General features: G+C 37.0%; 1 protein-coding gene across 1 annotated transcript in view; it reads right to left on the reverse strand.

The window, feature by feature from the left end:
• The window catches only part of LOC109412364 (insulin gene enhancer protein isl-1), a 199,237-nt gene extending 182,541 nt beyond the window's left edge, over positions 1 to 16,696 (reverse strand). Inside the window, exon 1 of the mRNA XM_019686014.3 lies at positions 15,287 to 16,696. Within this exon, the coding sequence (XP_019541559.2) occupies positions 15,287 to 15,446 (160 nt within the window). The 5' untranslated portion in view covers positions 15,447 to 16,696. The remainder of the gene's footprint in view (positions 1 to 15,286) is intronic.
• Between the last annotated feature and the right edge of the window lie 530 nt (positions 16,697 to 17,226).

Below are 17,226 nucleotides of genomic sequence, written 5' to 3' on the forward strand. Positions count from 1 at the left end.
ATTTATTTTTAGAATTAATCAAGTACTTTTTTCGAAAATTCTTTTCTGACAGCAATATTTGTGTGAATTTTGCAGGTTTTTTCGCGTCGTTTGCATCGAGATCGGGGATGGAAAATGTCCAAAAAATGTATTTTGCTTATTTGGCAATTTCACTCCAATTTTTTAAGAAATGTTTATCGTCGATTTCATTATTTTACCAGCACTAACCAGCATTTTTGAAGGTTTGTGTTCACGGACACAAATTTGCATTGGGAATGATAGAACTGAAAAATGTCACGACACTTTTTCCACCCCATTTCCGTGACATTTTACAACCCTGATCGTGATGCTCATAGTGAAATTCTAGTATGAGCGTATGGCAGGATTTGGAGACTAATTTTATTGGGAATGTGTGTTGTTATTTTTTCCGCAGGACCCAAATTATACTTTTTGGTAAAAAAATTGCCAAAAAAATGTAGAAAAGCATTTCCATCTCAACGCACGAGTCATGTAGACGAGACTGTTTTCAATCTAAATGAAATTTTTCAAATTTATGAGCTTCCATCTGACGGGCTTGGTGGTCTAGTGGCTACCGCTTCTGTTTCGTATGCAGAAGGTCATGGGTTCAATCCCAGGCCCGTCTCTTTCATCCTACTTTGAATCTTTCTATCCACTTTCTCTCTCTCTCATTCTCTTCTCTACATATACAACTCATGTATATTCATATGTTCATAGCTATCGCTAGAACCAGAAACGAATTGGAAAAAAGTCGTTTCCCTCCCTTCCAACTTCCACTCACAGCACAGTGTATATAACGCCTACAAGTTATGCAACCAAAGCGTGCTGTGCCGCTTGACCAAATTCACCTTATTCACCACACAATCTATCACCTTACGACACTATAAACAACTTCCTATCCAAGGATCGCATCACCGACCCAACGGTGACTCCCAGATCTCCCATCCTTTCCGTCTAACAAATACCCCAGTCCGTGCTGGTTGTGGGGATGCAGAGGTGATCTCGGTCTTTAGTAGCAACAACCAGCACACTCCAACATTCCTTTTCCTTCCCAACTGACTATAAGGACGTGGCCGGCGCCGTTATTGATCCAAAATGTATGAGCTGCTTAAATTGCACTTTGAGAATAAGTGGAGTGTCCCAGCCCTTATTCATTTGGATCTCAGTGCAATTGTTACCAGCTTAGATCAATCACGGAGGAGCAACCATTGACATGTATAGTCAGATTTGATCGTTTTTTATGAGCTTCCATCTGAAAATGTTTTACATATTATTTGTTTTGCAATATTCTTCTTTTGGAATGAACGGAATAATTTTCTTCCGGTAAAATGCCGCAAAATATTTTTAACTTGAATTTTCATTCTTCATCGATTTTCAAAACAATCTAAAGGAAACCATATTTGGATTTTTTTTTATATCAAAAATATATTTTACGTACAAGTTCCGATGAAAAAAACACACATATTTTTTTCCTTCATCCAACAATATTTAAATTACAGCGATAGACAGAAAATAGACTTCACAAAATTTTATTTGAGACGGTGTAAAAATTTACATACAGTGATAGACATTCGTTTAGCCGTGGACTAAAAAAGTGTCAGGAAACTCATACACTCATGTTTTAAAATAATATACAACATAATTATTGTTGGAAATTTTTAAATTATTGCATAAAATGTCGTTACAAAATAAAGTATATAGGTTTTCGGTTGGTTAAACATCAAAATGGGTTTGATAGAAGCTAAAATAAATAGTTCTGTGTAGTAATAAAGACGTATCCTTTAGTGGAGCGGACCTGGTTGGATGGTTAGAACACTTGACTATCACGCCGAGGACCTGGGATCGAATCCCACTCCCGACAAACTCGCAAAATGTGAGTTCTTCCTTCGGATGGGAAGTAAAGCGTGGGTCCCGAGATGAACTAGCCCAGGGCTAAAAATCTCGTTAATACAGATAAAAAAAAAAAAAAAATCCTAATGCCTCTGAAGTATAACCGTAAAATACTAACATTACTAAATGAATTAGAAGACTGCCAAGCGAAAGAACTGCAAGAAAAGTCGAAATTTTTGAACCCTGTATATTTCAAAGCAGATGTTCATACAAAAATGCATGACGTAGTCAAAACATTGGCTTATTTCATTCAATCTGAAGAAATATATTATAAATAAGTCTTAGATTTGAACCACATTTATTTTTAACATGATTTATATTTATTTATACTTGTCTTCGATTTTATCGTACAGACAGATTAATTAAAAAGAACGTCTAAATTATGAAACAAGTAGTTTATGCTAGAAATTTGAATACTTTGGGTGCCATTTCTCAAAATGTGAGGCGTCCAATGTATGTTATTTCAGTCAGAATACAGCCTTGCAGATATTGAGAGCTATTAGAAGACGTAATTGTAGTAAACAATGTGATTTATGCAAGTTAAACTATCATATTTCATCAAAACAATACTTAAATACGTGATTTTTTATGGTTTGCGGCAATTTTTTCTGTTAAAAACCTTGTTTTTCGTAGATTTTCAACCTGCACTCGTCGTAATACTTTTCTAGGAATCTTTCAAAACACTTCCGATAAAAATACTACAATGAATCTCAATTTGGAAACATTTTCAATATTATACCTTACTTATATGAGATGCATGTACAATTAATATGACAACACCTATGAAAACGATCAAATTCATGATTTACAAGTCGATCTATATTGCAGGTCACCATACAAAATGATTGTGTTAGATATTATTCGAAATTTGATAGTTTTTATTAAGGAATTCTAAAATATGTACAATTCGGCTAAACGAATGTTTAGGCCAATTTTCTATTTTTCTTGTATTTTACGGCCAAAAAATAAATAATAGAATGGTAGAAGTATGAATACATTGAAGGTGATGTGTGGCTCATGTTCCAGAGTTGATTAAAGCCTGTATCCGCAATAATCGGGACACAGAAGTACGGCTGTAGCTCTGTAATGAATCGGTAAAATTTGCCAAATCATTGACCAAGAACTCTTTGGTGTATGTTTATTATGTGTGCCAAATTTAATAAAAATCGATGCATTACTTTTAACTGTGGATGAAAAACAAACAGACGTGATTTTAAGCATTTTGTACAATCATGACCAATTTTCATTCGCATAATAGATGGTTCTTTTACGCTACAGTTCAAAGTTATGTGATGATCATTATAAAATTTCGTTAGCAGTTATGATACTTATAGAGACACTTTCTTGCAAAATTTCATCAACGTTGATCAATTGGTTTGAAAGTTACTGGTGTTGATAGGGATGAGTGTTAGTGAAAAATTTTCGTGTTTTTCATGTGTGATGTTTGCCTATTCATAACTTTTGAATTTCTCTGCCAATTTTCATGAATTTTTTTACAGAAGATAGTTGATTACGTGTATATTATGCCTGCAAAATATGATGATTATTGATATAGTACTTTCATTAGTACAATCAAAACAATAAAGGGTGCTGACTGTTTGCTGTCTGAGGAGCTAAAATCACGTTTAGTCCCATTACATGTTTCGACTATAAAATTGTTGATAGTGCATCGATTTTTTTGAAATTTTGCCTAAGCAACAAATGTAGATTGAGAGGTTTGTGTTCAAAATTTCAGCCATTTTCTTCGCCAAATTCAAAAGTTACAGCGCTGGCAAGCAAAACTAGGGTCTGTACAAAATTCAATGGCGCACATTTCACTCTTTCATCGCTACAACAAAAAGTTCTGAAACGATCCACATGAAATTTTGTAGGTGAAATGAACACATCTCAAGATGTTATGAGGCCAAATTTGAGCAATTTATAATGGATCTATTGCAGAGTTACAGGTGTATTTCTGTGTCCCGATTATTGCGGATACAGGCTTTATGATTTAATGCTAATTTTTGAACTGTTTATTTTTACGCGCTAATTCGTCAACTCAGTTCAAAATTAAAAATAAAAAAAATCGTAAAAAAGTCTCACCATTTCTTGAAAAATCATGCAAAAATAACACGATGGGAAACAAAATTGTATGTTCATTATATTTTGGTAATATTTACACAGCGCAACTCAATTGTCGATCCAATATCCCTGTAAATATTGGAATTTTACAAGCTCACACCAAGGAAACCATATTTTTAACGCACTGTAACTTTATCGAAAATTGATAAAAAAAAAAACAAATGAATCGCCTTGATCTAATTTTTATCATCTGCGCTTCTAAAAAGTGAATGTCATTATCACGTTGAAGAAGCACCAAGTAAGAAAAAAAAATCACTGAAATTGTAGAGCAAACAATGACGAATTTTACATTCGCGCATCGCTTCATTATCATCGTCTAATTACAGACCCGTAATGAATTGAGCAATGCATTTGTATTTGCCAGTAGGTAGGTATAGTTTTTGCACTCTGAATGGATGAGCGTGTGAACGATTTTACCGTCGGCATTCTGCTGCAGTTTTCCATCCCATCGAAATGCAAATTCATTTCGACGGCGCTTGTTCAATTCAGGTTCCTGGTGATTTGAAGGTTTTTTTTTTAGGTAGGGTGCGGGCACCGGTTTTGGCCAGTCTAAGGGAAATCATTTTTATAAAAAATAACCAATAATCCAATGAAAACTACCAATGTGTTAAATGAAAGGTTTCGATCTATACTTTATTAGAAAAATGCAGAAATCAAGCTAATACTTGATTTTCGTATTAAAAGTGGCACTGGCCAAAATAGAAGCATTGCCGCAGTTTTGGCCATATTCCCAGCTTTGGTTTTTATTTTGGCCAATCACGTGTATTCTTATGGGAGTGGCCAAATTAGAAGCACCCTGGCCAAATCAGATATATGGGAGCTGATTTTTTTTAAGAAAAAGTCTTTTTTTCTACCAGTTTTTAATCAAAATGTATGGTTTTCACAGCTGCAATCATCATATTATATTAGAATCTACTAGTAAAAAATAAATGTATGCCGATTTAGATCGTAACAGGCTGAATACCGCACTATGGCCAAAACTCCAGGCTGGCCAAAACTGAAGCTTCTACCCTATTTGTTTGGGTGATTGGATGACCAATGAACTTGCGATTGCTCTAACTAGTAATTAGTGATTGGTTTGTTTGAATCTTGGTTAAAAATCTTACTCTCGTGTCAACAAAAACGTTTGACTTTGAAATTATGTTTAACGCGCCATGAAAAATGCACGCTTGTGATACAAATCGTAAACGTCGTGCCGTTAAAACTGATCGAAGAAGAGACTGCTCGAGAATTAAGAAAAAAAAATACGCGATTTCATATATTTTATGGTTTTTAGTAAATTGGTATAGTTTTACTATGCATCCCATTACTTTTTTCAAATTATTGTCGGCTATTTAGTTACTTTCCTTCAATACATATTTATATTCAACTCATTGGAGTGATTTTTAATGAACTATATTATCTATCTCGATTTTAAACGGTGTTGAAGTTGGTGTTATATTAGAAACATAATCTGATCGTTATAATTTTCTTCCGTGTCAAGATTTTTGAGTCAAATCAAACATTTCTCATAGCACTGATATCTGAAGGGTGCTCAAAATAATGTTTTAATGTTAAAAAAAATGGCAGTACGATTTATGACAACAAAGCTATTTTGAGTTATTTACAATAGTCCTTAACCTTCACGTATCCGACCCCCAACATCTCATTTTCAAAATTCTGGCATTTCATTAATTTTTATCCAATTTTTTTGAAGTAGCCCTCAATCGATCATAAATTGGTGCAAGTTTATAACACCCAAGTGGCCATGTAATATCCGGAACCATTCCGGAGATATTCTGGAATGTACTAGGGTCAGGGAGGGTGCCGAAATGGCTAAAAATGATAATTTCGTGTGTTATTTTGTTTGAGCCATCGATTTTCAGCGGTATATTCATTGCGAACAATAAAACGCAACTGCGATAACCACATTTGAATAAGTTGACCCATCCGGATCACCGTGACAGGTTCCGACAGGCCTCATTGGGGACACTTCTGGTTTTCATCCAAAACATGTCGTGTGACATATCAAACTTTTCGAATGACTGATTCAGAAATGATACCCTGAAGTCTGTATCAACTAATATGGCCACCCCGGAACATCTAGCATAAGTTCCACGGGGGTGACATCGGGGACATATCAGGTTTGCAATCAAAACATGCCGTGCGACGTATCAAACTTCATGACTTCAAGAGAATGGGACAGAAAAAGTTAACTGAAGTATGTTGTAACTGATGTGGCCGCTCTGGAATACCTGAAACAGGTTCCGCGGGGGCCTCTCAAGCACAATAACACACGAAATTATCACTTTTAGCCATTTGGCAAAACAGACACTTTCCCCACCCCCTGACCCCAGTACAATCCGGAATATCTCCGGAATGGTTCCGGATGTTACATGACCACTTGAGTATAATAAACTAGCACCAATTTATGATCGATTAAGGGCGGCTTCAAAAAAATCGGATGAAAATTGACGAAATGCCAGCATTTTAAAAATGAGTTGTCGGGGGTCGGGTATGTGAAGGTTAATATCAGACAAAAATATAAAGTTTTGGTTGCTCAGCAAAGAAAAAAAATGCCTAAACTGTAGGGTATAATTTTGGACCCTTTTAATGATAACGTCTGCATTAAATTTTTTTGTGTACTAGAAAAATGTATAAGCAAAATTTAAACAAGTCTTTATTTTTGTTTACAAACAGCATCTATTGGTTATGCTAGAAAAGTTGGTATAGGCCTTTAAAGGCACTTTTATTAAAGTTTGTGAGTCGAAAACAAACCTGTTGACATATGTTTTAATACTATTACCGTTTGAGCGTATAATCCTTATTTCACTACTTCTTATGATTTACACTTCGAAATTACTGAGAAACTTGTGATAAATAAGGATTCTATGTTACCCGATGAGTAAAAAAAACACACCCACTCATAGCGAGAAAATAATATTTTTTATAACAAACAACTACTATATTTACATTTTTGTATTTTTATTTATATATAGTAGCGGGATTCACTTAACTGCGTAAACCGCTTATTAAAGCTTATTTTGATTAAACGTCGCGATCACCAAGGCAATCTTGGATTATTTCATTCTTAATTTCATGAAACATTTCAAATAACAGAAAATCATGGCTTACGCAGGAATTTAAACTGTTTAGTGAGTCCCATTAGTATATTTCGATATCTGTAACAAGTTCACACATTAAACCATTTTTATAGCCATAGTATTAATTACAAGAAATCAACTTTTTAAGTCTTTGCACAAACTTCTTTTTTATATTTACGCTGAAATCATGTACTGTGAATAATGTTGTCCATATTTTTTTTTCACAGGATCACTTCAAAATGTTTCTTGAGATACTTGATTGACATTTTTTTTGTTTTGAAAACAACATTTTGCCCGTGCTTACGAGCACTTCCAAATTTGGAGAAAACTTGGAAATTCAGCTTTTTCCATTTTTTAAGAAATGAATCCACAGATTTTGACATTTTCAAAAAACATGGTTTCTACGAAAATAAAAATATTTCGCTCTAGGGATACTTACAGTCAGGTTTTTTTTACGCGGTTTTCATTTACGCGGCCACGTAAATGAAAACTTCATATAAAAAAAATTCGTCGTCTTATTTTTGCATGATTCGTCGAGAAATGGTGAGACTTTTTTTACGCGGTTTTTCGAATTTTCAACTGAGTTTTTTTTTACGCGGTACGTATCCCCGGCGTAAAAAAAGAGTCGGTTTTCTCGATAGGGCGATGGAAGTGCGAGTGAAAAATCCGGGTTCAGAATCGCGCTACAATAATCGTAAATCAGTCGGTTTCCACGGTAGGGCGATGGAAACGCGAGCACGAAATCCGGGATCAGTGGTCATCGTGATCAAATAAATCATAATCGTGATGAAGACCGCGACGTGTATTTCCATATAACTAGTGGATCATATCACCTAACAGAGGTGGCTCCTAGATTAAAGTGACCAGATTTATTTTGCATTGATGCGGGACACAGTTTACATAATACAAATCAAAAGTTATCCAGTGATTCAGTGGCCGTATTTCCTACTAAAAACTTAATAATATCAAAATACAGGTTTCAGACGTAACAAATAGAAAAGTGAAAAAAATGTTAAATTTTCATACAAAACTGAATTATTTATGAACTTGATTGACATGTTTATCAAATATAGATAATGCAAAGCAAAGCCCCGAAATGCCTCGGAAGATCTTTCATGGTATTATTTTAGAGATGCTCCTTGTGAATGAATTTACAACTTTTTTGTTGATGATTAACCTGAGCTTGTTAGGGGAATATCTGTAAATAAAAAGAAAATCGCGCTAAGTACTGTTCCTCTGAATTCCACTAAGAATTTGCATCCTTAGACAGATACGTATTTCGACCTCAACTGTAAGGTCGTCTCAAGTACAAGACACTGAAGACGACCTTACAGTTGAGGTCGAAATACGTATCTGTCAAAGGATGCAAATTCTTAGTGGAATTCAAAGGAACAGTACTTAACGCGATTTTCTTTTTATTTAACTTTTTTGTGATTTTCTGAAATTTATCTTTAAAAATTTCAAGAGAATTCTATTGAAAGCATGATAAGAGCAATTTCTGTTCAAACATTAAAAGAAATTGCTGGAGAAAATTTAAGGGAAGAGTTTTGGACACAATTGTAACTTTTCTCTAGAAATTCCTTGATCATCTCTAAAAAATTCCTGGAAAATCTATTGACGGGTATCTTTGGAGAAACCTTTAAAATGCATAAAAATCCCTGCAAAAGAATAGCTAGTGAAAACTTTGGAAAAAAATGTTAGGGATTCTTTTTATGCATTTTTAGATGAAGAGCTGGAGGAGCTCTCGAAGGAAAATCCCGGAAAAATCCTGTGGGGATTTCAAACTACTTTGCATAAGAAAATCTTGAAAGGACTGTAGCAATGTTTCTAGAGAATTTTCCCTAAGGATTTTTTAGTATTTTGCTGGAAGATTCATATCTAACACAATTGCGCTTTTTTAATTGAAACTTTTCAGGCAGAACTCAAAAAAATATCAAAATAATCTTTAAAGAATTCATGTTTGTTCAAAAAGTTCTACTATTTTTATACACGATTCCAACATTATTTGACTGCTCTTGGGATGTTATCTGTATTATTCAAATAACGCCTTGAGGGTTGCTGTTGGGTGGGTGAATGCATCGATATCTGTGGGAATACTTTAAGGAATATTTGAAAAAGGTGGATGAAAGTTCTGGCAAAACGTCTTTAAATTCACTTTCAGAGAGCAGAAGAATTGAACAAAATGCGTGAAAAATCAGCATTAAGGTAAAATTCAAGAAAAAAAGGAAACAAAAAAAAATAAACCACGTTGATTGATGAATAAAACATGTTCATCATATTTTCTATTCTTTGATTTTTTTCGAAGTTTAATTTTAAGAAGAACAGAAGCAGTTCAAGAAAAAATAATAGGGTATTGGTTCCCTCATTAAGCATGTGGCTCCCATTTTCATCCTACGAAAAACAAAGGATTGAAGCGCTGTTTGTTTTATTTCTTATTTTTGTATTTTTTGTTTGAAGTGAGCACCCATGTAAACACAAAGAACGGAATCAATCGGTGCCGTAATCGCTTGTTTTCGAATAAGATGAATATGGGAGCGTGAGATTACTGATGGCACACATACCCTATTTTAGCAATTATTGAAATCCGGGACTTTTCCGGGACACTTTACAATGCTGGCATGAATGCGGGACTGTCCCGCTCAATCCGGGACGTCTGGTCACTTTATCCTAGATCCACACCTTACCCTACCCTACTAACCACCATTCCTTCCCGTGACAACTGTGGGGATGCTGTGGATTCCACGGTTTCTAGTAGCAACGGTTGTCGAACTAACATTCCTTCCCTTTCCTGATGACCGTAAGGACGTGGCCAGCGCCGTTATTGACTTTAAATAGCTGAACTCTCGAATTGTGCACATTGAGAATGGTTAGCTAGTCCCAAGCTTTCACATTCATTGGCTCTCTGTGCAACTTCGATTGTTCTGGTCAATCACGGAGTAGCAACTACGATGTGTACGGTTATCTTTGCTTTGCTTTGCTTTGCTTTGGTACGTATCCCCGGCGTAAAAAAAAACCTGACTGTATACTTAACCCTTATGTGGCCGACAGGGTACCCGGGTACCCAGCGCCCATTTAAAAAGCATGGTGTAGAAAAAAGCAAAAAGTTTGTCGGACACATAACGGTTAAATTGAGTGGTAATGTGTAAAAATTCTCTTGTATCAATTTTGCGCAACCAGGTTTACTAGAAATCAAAAACGATGGGAAAACTTCAACCAAGTTTTAAGACAGATATTCTACTCCTATTTAGAGGTAATATTTGTTCAATATTATTTAATTTTAATGACATAGTTGAGTCACATGGGGTTGTTCATAAACCACACGTAGAGCAAATTTTTGCCATCTCAGACCCACTCCCTCCCCCCTCGTAGACTTTCATCCATACAAAAATTTTGAAATTTGTATGGAGCAAGGTAAGGACTGTATCGTTATTTATGAGTACACCTTTGAGGCTCTATATTAAAAAGACTATGTCTTATTTTGACAATTGCTATGTGACTATGTGTTGCTAACGTTGTAAGCAAACGATAACCTTCATTAAAAGTTAACATTTTTCCTCGAGCGGAACAATGTGAGGGTTTACGGAAGAGAAGCGAAAATCGATTGTGACCAGGTACTGCAATGAAAAATGATAATCGCCTGGAAAATTAGCAAAAGTTGAATGTGTTAGGGTTTTTGTTGTCCAAAATGCTATCAAACGATTCGGTATGCATAACATACTGATAGACTCACCCGGATGCGTCAAAAAAATAGGTGCGTCCAAGTCAAATTTGGACAGCAAAATTAGAAAAATTGTTAAAGGAAAATAGGAGGTATTCATCAGAGATTGCGCAAACAAGTGTGGAACGACTATTGGTATGGTTCAGCGCGCCAAGGAGCGCAATTCCCTAAAGACCTACCCAACACAGAAATGTCCAAAACGCATTTAAATTCTGGCGTATTATGTGAAAATTCGTGCTTGGAAACTGTACGATGATGTTTAGAGCAAAAATTACTTGTGCATAATCATGGATGATAAAACGTATGTCAAATTGGACTACAAGGTACTTCCAGGGGCACAGTTTTTTACTGTGCACGGTGTGTCTGGTAGAACAAAATTAATTTAAAAAAATCGGTATCGCTAAAAAACCCACCAAACGAAAGCTGAAGGTCCCCTCTTTCATTCGAGACTAAAAGGAGAAAGTTCTATCGGCGGGTCTAGAACAATTTTTTTTTTTCAAATATTTCTATCTTTGAGGCTTGTGTTTTTTTCTCAACCTTGATTGTAGCCAAATGGGCTTGTATGAGGTCGCCCATTAGTAACGTGTCCTTTTAAAAGAGTAAACGGGTCAAATCAAAAATTTTCCTTACAAAATATTGCTTAGACATAAAGTGCAAAAAAAAAATATTTAAGGCAGTTGAATAGAATTTCAGCAGTATCTGGGCATATATACAAATAAACTTCGCCTTTTATGTGGAAGTAGTTATTGCGGCTGCAATTTTCTTATTTTTTATTGACAGTGTCTTATGATATAACAGTTTTACGATCAAAGTAGGCTGAGTAATGTCAACAAAAATAGAACATACATCAAAGTAGCTCGGATAACGGGGCACAACATTTGGAAGGTAATCCATTTCGGAAAACTGAAAATTTTTTGATGATGCAATTTAAATCGTTCAAATGAATAAAACGATCTAGAACTCCACACCAATTTTATCAATGTGATGGTCTGTCTTATATCCTTGTATGCCGTGGCTCGGATACAATTAGGTATAGCTCCTTACTTTTAAAGAAACAACTACGACAAGAACCCCCTAAGTGACGAGGAAAACCAAACCAAAGAGTACGTTTTGTGTTGGAAGAAGTGTTTTTTCGCCACAATTATCATCGAAAGCAGTTAATATTCACTGTTTTAGATTTATTTAGTAAAATTGTCTAATAACGGGTAATTAGACATAAAAAATATTAGTAACAGTATATCTTTGTGAACAGGTAGCCTTACTCAACTGAAAAAAAAACAGAATAATTACATTACATTACTACATGTCTAACGGTATATGTAGTAAGAACAATGTGCTAATCTGTCGGTTATCCATAGTTTGATCTTTTGCTATTTTTTAATCTGTTTTAACGAGATTTTTAGCTTTTGGCTAGTTCATCTCGGGACCCACGCTTCACTTCCCTACCGAAGGAAGAACTCACATTTTGCGAGTTTGTCGGGAGTGGGACTCGATCCCAGGTCCTCGGCGTGATAGCCAAGTGTTCTAACCATCACCACATCTTCTGCTAGCATCATGGCATTATAGACGAGTTAACAACTTTTCATTCAATTCTAGCACATACATATTAATCAGAACGGATTGAAAATGTCTTAACTTGTTCTGTTTCTACTTGCAGGTTGTTGATATTATGAAAACTTTTTTCTGAAAGATATCAGAGATAGCAGTTAGTACTACCCCACAAAAAAGTTCGGACTTGCTCATTTAAATTTATCTCATTCAATGGTGGCGAATATACCCATTAGATTTATTCTCTATGAGCTTACATATTATTTGAAACCTTCTACATGGAGTTGCGGCCCTTGTTTGTGAAATATGTAGTTCTGCAAGAACTAAAACTTCTCATAAAGGGCAAACGTGGCAGATCTAGCGCTACTACCGATGACGCAGAAAGAAATTGCTCGTTGCAGTTGTGTTCTAGATGCTACAGGAAGATGATTAAAAGCAAGCAGCATGTTTGCACTAAAGCTGAAGTACATTGAAACTTGTTGAACATCATTCAGATTTCTCATAAAGTTGCTGAGGTTGCTGAATATTTGCGGGCAAAACCCAGAGATCAGGCTGATCAGATGATGCTCTCAAATATTCATGAACTACCATCCAGATGGAAACCGGCGTCAACGAGTGACCAGAACAGTAAACCGATTTTGTTCACCGATGATTTGTTTTTGATAACGAAAAGTGCCCATGAAGCCACAGTTGCAAAGGCGTGAGTACCCAGCACAACCATGCTGAGCATGACGGGTTCGATTCCCGGTCAGTCCAGGACCTTTTCGTGAAGGAAATTTCCTCGACTTAAATAAGCATGCAGTATTTTCGTGCAAGTCACACGCTATACACATGCAAAATAGTAATTGGCAAAAGAAGTTTTTAGTTAAAAACTGTGAAACTGCTTGTAGGAGATAAAATAAGGAAATTTCAAACAAATCAAACAATTTCATTTATTCTTATAACATCTCCTACAGTGCTCATAGAACAAGCTAAGAAGCATGCTTAGTCCCTGTAGGGACGTTTCGCCAAGAAGGAGAAGAAGAATAATAAGAAGAAGAAGACGGAAGAAAACATGTGTCTTGAGTACCAGACGCTCATTGAAGTTGAGAAGCTGTTTGAGAAGAATATATGACGAAGTCACACCCCGAAATTTCAAGAGCACAAATCTGAAGAACCAAATGACGGTATATGCTGTAAAGGTGGTCGATTCGTGACCTGCTGGAGCCAGTCAAATACGAGACCCTAAAGACGTATACGCATATGTCATAGGATGCAAACACATTATTGGAATCTAGATTGGAATTCAAAGGAACAGCATATAACTCGATTTTATACTCACTGTTCTAGTACTTTCACCACACTGCCCATAAACACAAAACTGTCATCTGCTGGATTTCCCATTCACATGGGACTATTGTGCTTTTATGTGAAGAATAATAAACATAACATACAAAATATATCGTCGGAAAATCATGCTTGCAATGGAAAAACAGTGTTTTGTCATAAATGTGTTCTTCGAAAAAATGAAAAAATATCATATTTTTTCAAGAAAAAAAAAAAAATTGTTCTAGACCCGCCGATAGAACTTTCTCCTTTAAGTCTCAAATGAAAGGGGGGACCCTTAGCTTTCGCTTGGTGGGTGTCTTAGCGATACCGATTTTTTTAAATTAATGTTCTCCACCAGACACACCGTGCGTGAAGCGTTGCACGGATGTTACAAACTAGGAGAAATCGATTTTTTGCGAAAAAAAAAATGGGAAAATCTGTTGGTTTGGCAAGCATATTGTCAATGTGGTATGAAATCGTCACCTTTCTTCACCGTCTCGAGTATGAACATCGAAATATACCGGAAGGAATGTCTACAGAAACTTTTTCTGCCACTCATCTGAAAGCACAAAGGTCCTACATTATTTTGACCGAATTTGGCATCCTACCACTATGCGCGTGACACCTTTGACTGGTATGAAGAAAACAATGTTCAATTTGTGGAAAAGACAATGAATCCTCTAATTTGTCCGCAAATAAGGCCCGTTGAGAAATAGCTAACTTTGATGAAAGGGAAACTACGGAAAAAAGATAGAGGAGCAGAGGACGTCACCAAATTCAAGAAAAACTGGGTCAACCCAAGCAAAACCATCGTCGGAACGGTTGTCCAAAAACTTATGAAGAACACCAAGAAGAAAGTGCGAGAGGTGGCAAGATCCATGAAAAATCAAATATACAATGATGTCATGGGCTTTTCGGATGGTCAATAAACAATGTAATTGCATTTAATTGTCAAACTCAATAAAACATATTTAAATACAGCAATTTTCAGGTGTACTCATAATTAACGATACAGTCCTTATGGAGCGTAGACTTTGACCAGACCCACCCAGTTTACGTGCTTAATTTGTTGAGAATATCGTAAGAATTGTTGCATTACATTTGAATTCTTACGACCAAATCGTTAATCGATAGGACCAATTACGCTCATTACTTTCAGCATTTTAAGTATTATTCTGTTGTTATGATCTTGTTACAGAGTGAAAACGGCCAAACTGAATGAACGATGCACCGGGCACGGGACTTTTTTTTTGCATAAGTCAGTCAATTTTAAAACAACTCACATGAAATATTTTACACATAGGGAGACGAGCAGTCCACTACTATCCATGAACGAAAAAGTCAATATGCTAAAAGTTATGGTAATAAATAATCCGTGAAAACAAACAGAATTGGGTGTACTAGCCAAGTTAATGAGAATTTATTAATGATTTGAATTTTATCATCTAGGGCTATTGTACGGCCAATATGTTGCATTTAAACTCCTTTATAGCACTATATCAGTACGCAAGTCAAAATAAAAGTTTGTAGTGGTTACTTGGATGCTTAACATCCTTTCAATCACTTTAGAGGTACTGCTCTGAACATCACTTCCACAAAATATCGTAGATTAGAAACTTACTTGGAAGAATGCTGGGCGCATGGCACGTCCCGCCGCCGTTGTTGTCCAGCGGGTCGAGGTGGTGGTTCATCACCAGCGACGGCTGCACCAGACCTCCCCGGTGGTTCTGCAGGGGGTTCAACTGGTGAGCCAATGGGCCACCGATCTCTGCCATTACCATATAGGATGATTTTTGGGAGTGGGTGGATTGAAGGTATTGCTGGGAAACTTCTTATTCTCCCGTTTCACTTGACGGTGGTGTAGCACTTTTATCTTTTCTTTCACACAGAGAATCTGCCAGGAAGAATTTGAGTTTCACCGCACTTATCACTGGGAACTGCAAATGCACTTCCGTCGCATATCCGTCACACACTTTTCTTCACACTTGATGGAACTTCCAGCGCAAGTATAACTTTTATTAGATGTATCCAAGCGTTTCGAGTGACTTTGGGTTATTTCTTTAAGCTCTGTTGTTTGTTTTGGCGAAGATGGAGTTGTTAGTAAAACAATTTGTATTTATTGAGTGTTTGAAATAGTTTGTATTTGTCATTAACAAACGTTGGCCTTCGCAAGGTCAACACTCGGCGACAAGTCAATCAATTAGTTTTACGATCACTATCCACGGACTAGTTAAGGCACACGCACTTGTTGATGAGGGTTTGCAACTGGTTGGAACTGATTGGGATCAGTTTGATTTTTATTTTATTGCCTCTGAAATTGATTAACTATTTGTTGAACTAGCCTATTTCCGCTTTGAATCACGCGCGCGATGGCGGCCCACGTTTAATGAGGCCGTTGGGTGTGATTTACGATGGTCGAACTTGAAGATCACTGAATTTTTAATTGCTGGCCGTATAATTCATCGATTTTTCTCTGGGAGGGAGATCCATAAACACAGATTTTCTTTCTCGGGTAGCTGCAGCTTTCCACCCCTGTTTGGGACCTAGCGGCGGTTGTGTGCGGGCTTTGATCCGCTATCTCACTCGTCTCAAGTTGAATCACTTCTCCCTCATTCCTAAGTCATCAATCGATTAATAAATAATAAACAGGAGTGGCATTGACCAATTCGGGGTTTTCTTTCTCTAAGCAACAGCCGTACAACGTTCCGTGACGATTAAGCCAAGGTCAACAATGAGACCCCATTGCAGCAAATCTGCATTCACAATTGCTGTCGCAAAAACAAAAGCGCAAGGATAAGACGCGATCCACGTGCACCTTTAAGAAATCGATCTCGCAAAAGACGCCCCCCACGCAAAAATCCCAACGGGTGTGGAAAGGACTCACGGCTCTACAACAGCGCAATCCGTTCGTCCGTCCGGCCACACGTACTCGTCGAATCACTCACGACTACACACGGACAGGCGACAATCGGTCAAAGACAGTACACAACATACCCCGCGAATGGTTGGCACTGAACTAAATCAACTCCAGCAACGAGAGGTGTCACAATTTCCAATTCCAACACGAAACATCACCAACACTGCTGCAGCGCATTTTCCAGCACTGGTATGCGTCGCGAGGTGGAAAACATGAAAGACGAAAAGCCGCTACTAGGCACTCACACCATCCCATCCTGTAGGCCACTACCACCACAAATGGCGATGGGGTGGTGAGCGCAATACACCAACACCTTCATCATTTACGCTCACACAACACTCACTTGAGAAAATCCGAAAACTCGACGCCACGCAATGAGAAAAAGAGAGAGAACAAAAGAACCGGGGCCTCGCCTTCCTGCGCGCAACGTTCCCGTATTGGTGGATTGGTTGCTAAGGTTGCGACGTTTCACAGCCCGGTCCGGTAGGTTGGGGGTGGAGGCTTCGCTCGCTTGTTGGTAGATATTGTGCTGTGCTCATACGTTCGTTCAAGCCGCTACGGAGCCGACGACATCGAAAGCAGCGCATTTCCAAGTCTTGAGCGAACCTCTCCGACGCGGAACAAAATGGTTGGCGAGCTCAATC

The sequence above is a fragment of the Aedes albopictus genome, chromosome 2 (genome assembly GCF_035046485.1).
Source record: "Aedes albopictus strain Foshan chromosome 2, AalbF5, whole genome shotgun sequence".
In the NCBI taxonomy this organism is placed as follows: Eukaryota; Metazoa; Arthropoda; class Insecta; order Diptera; family Culicidae; genus Aedes; species Aedes albopictus.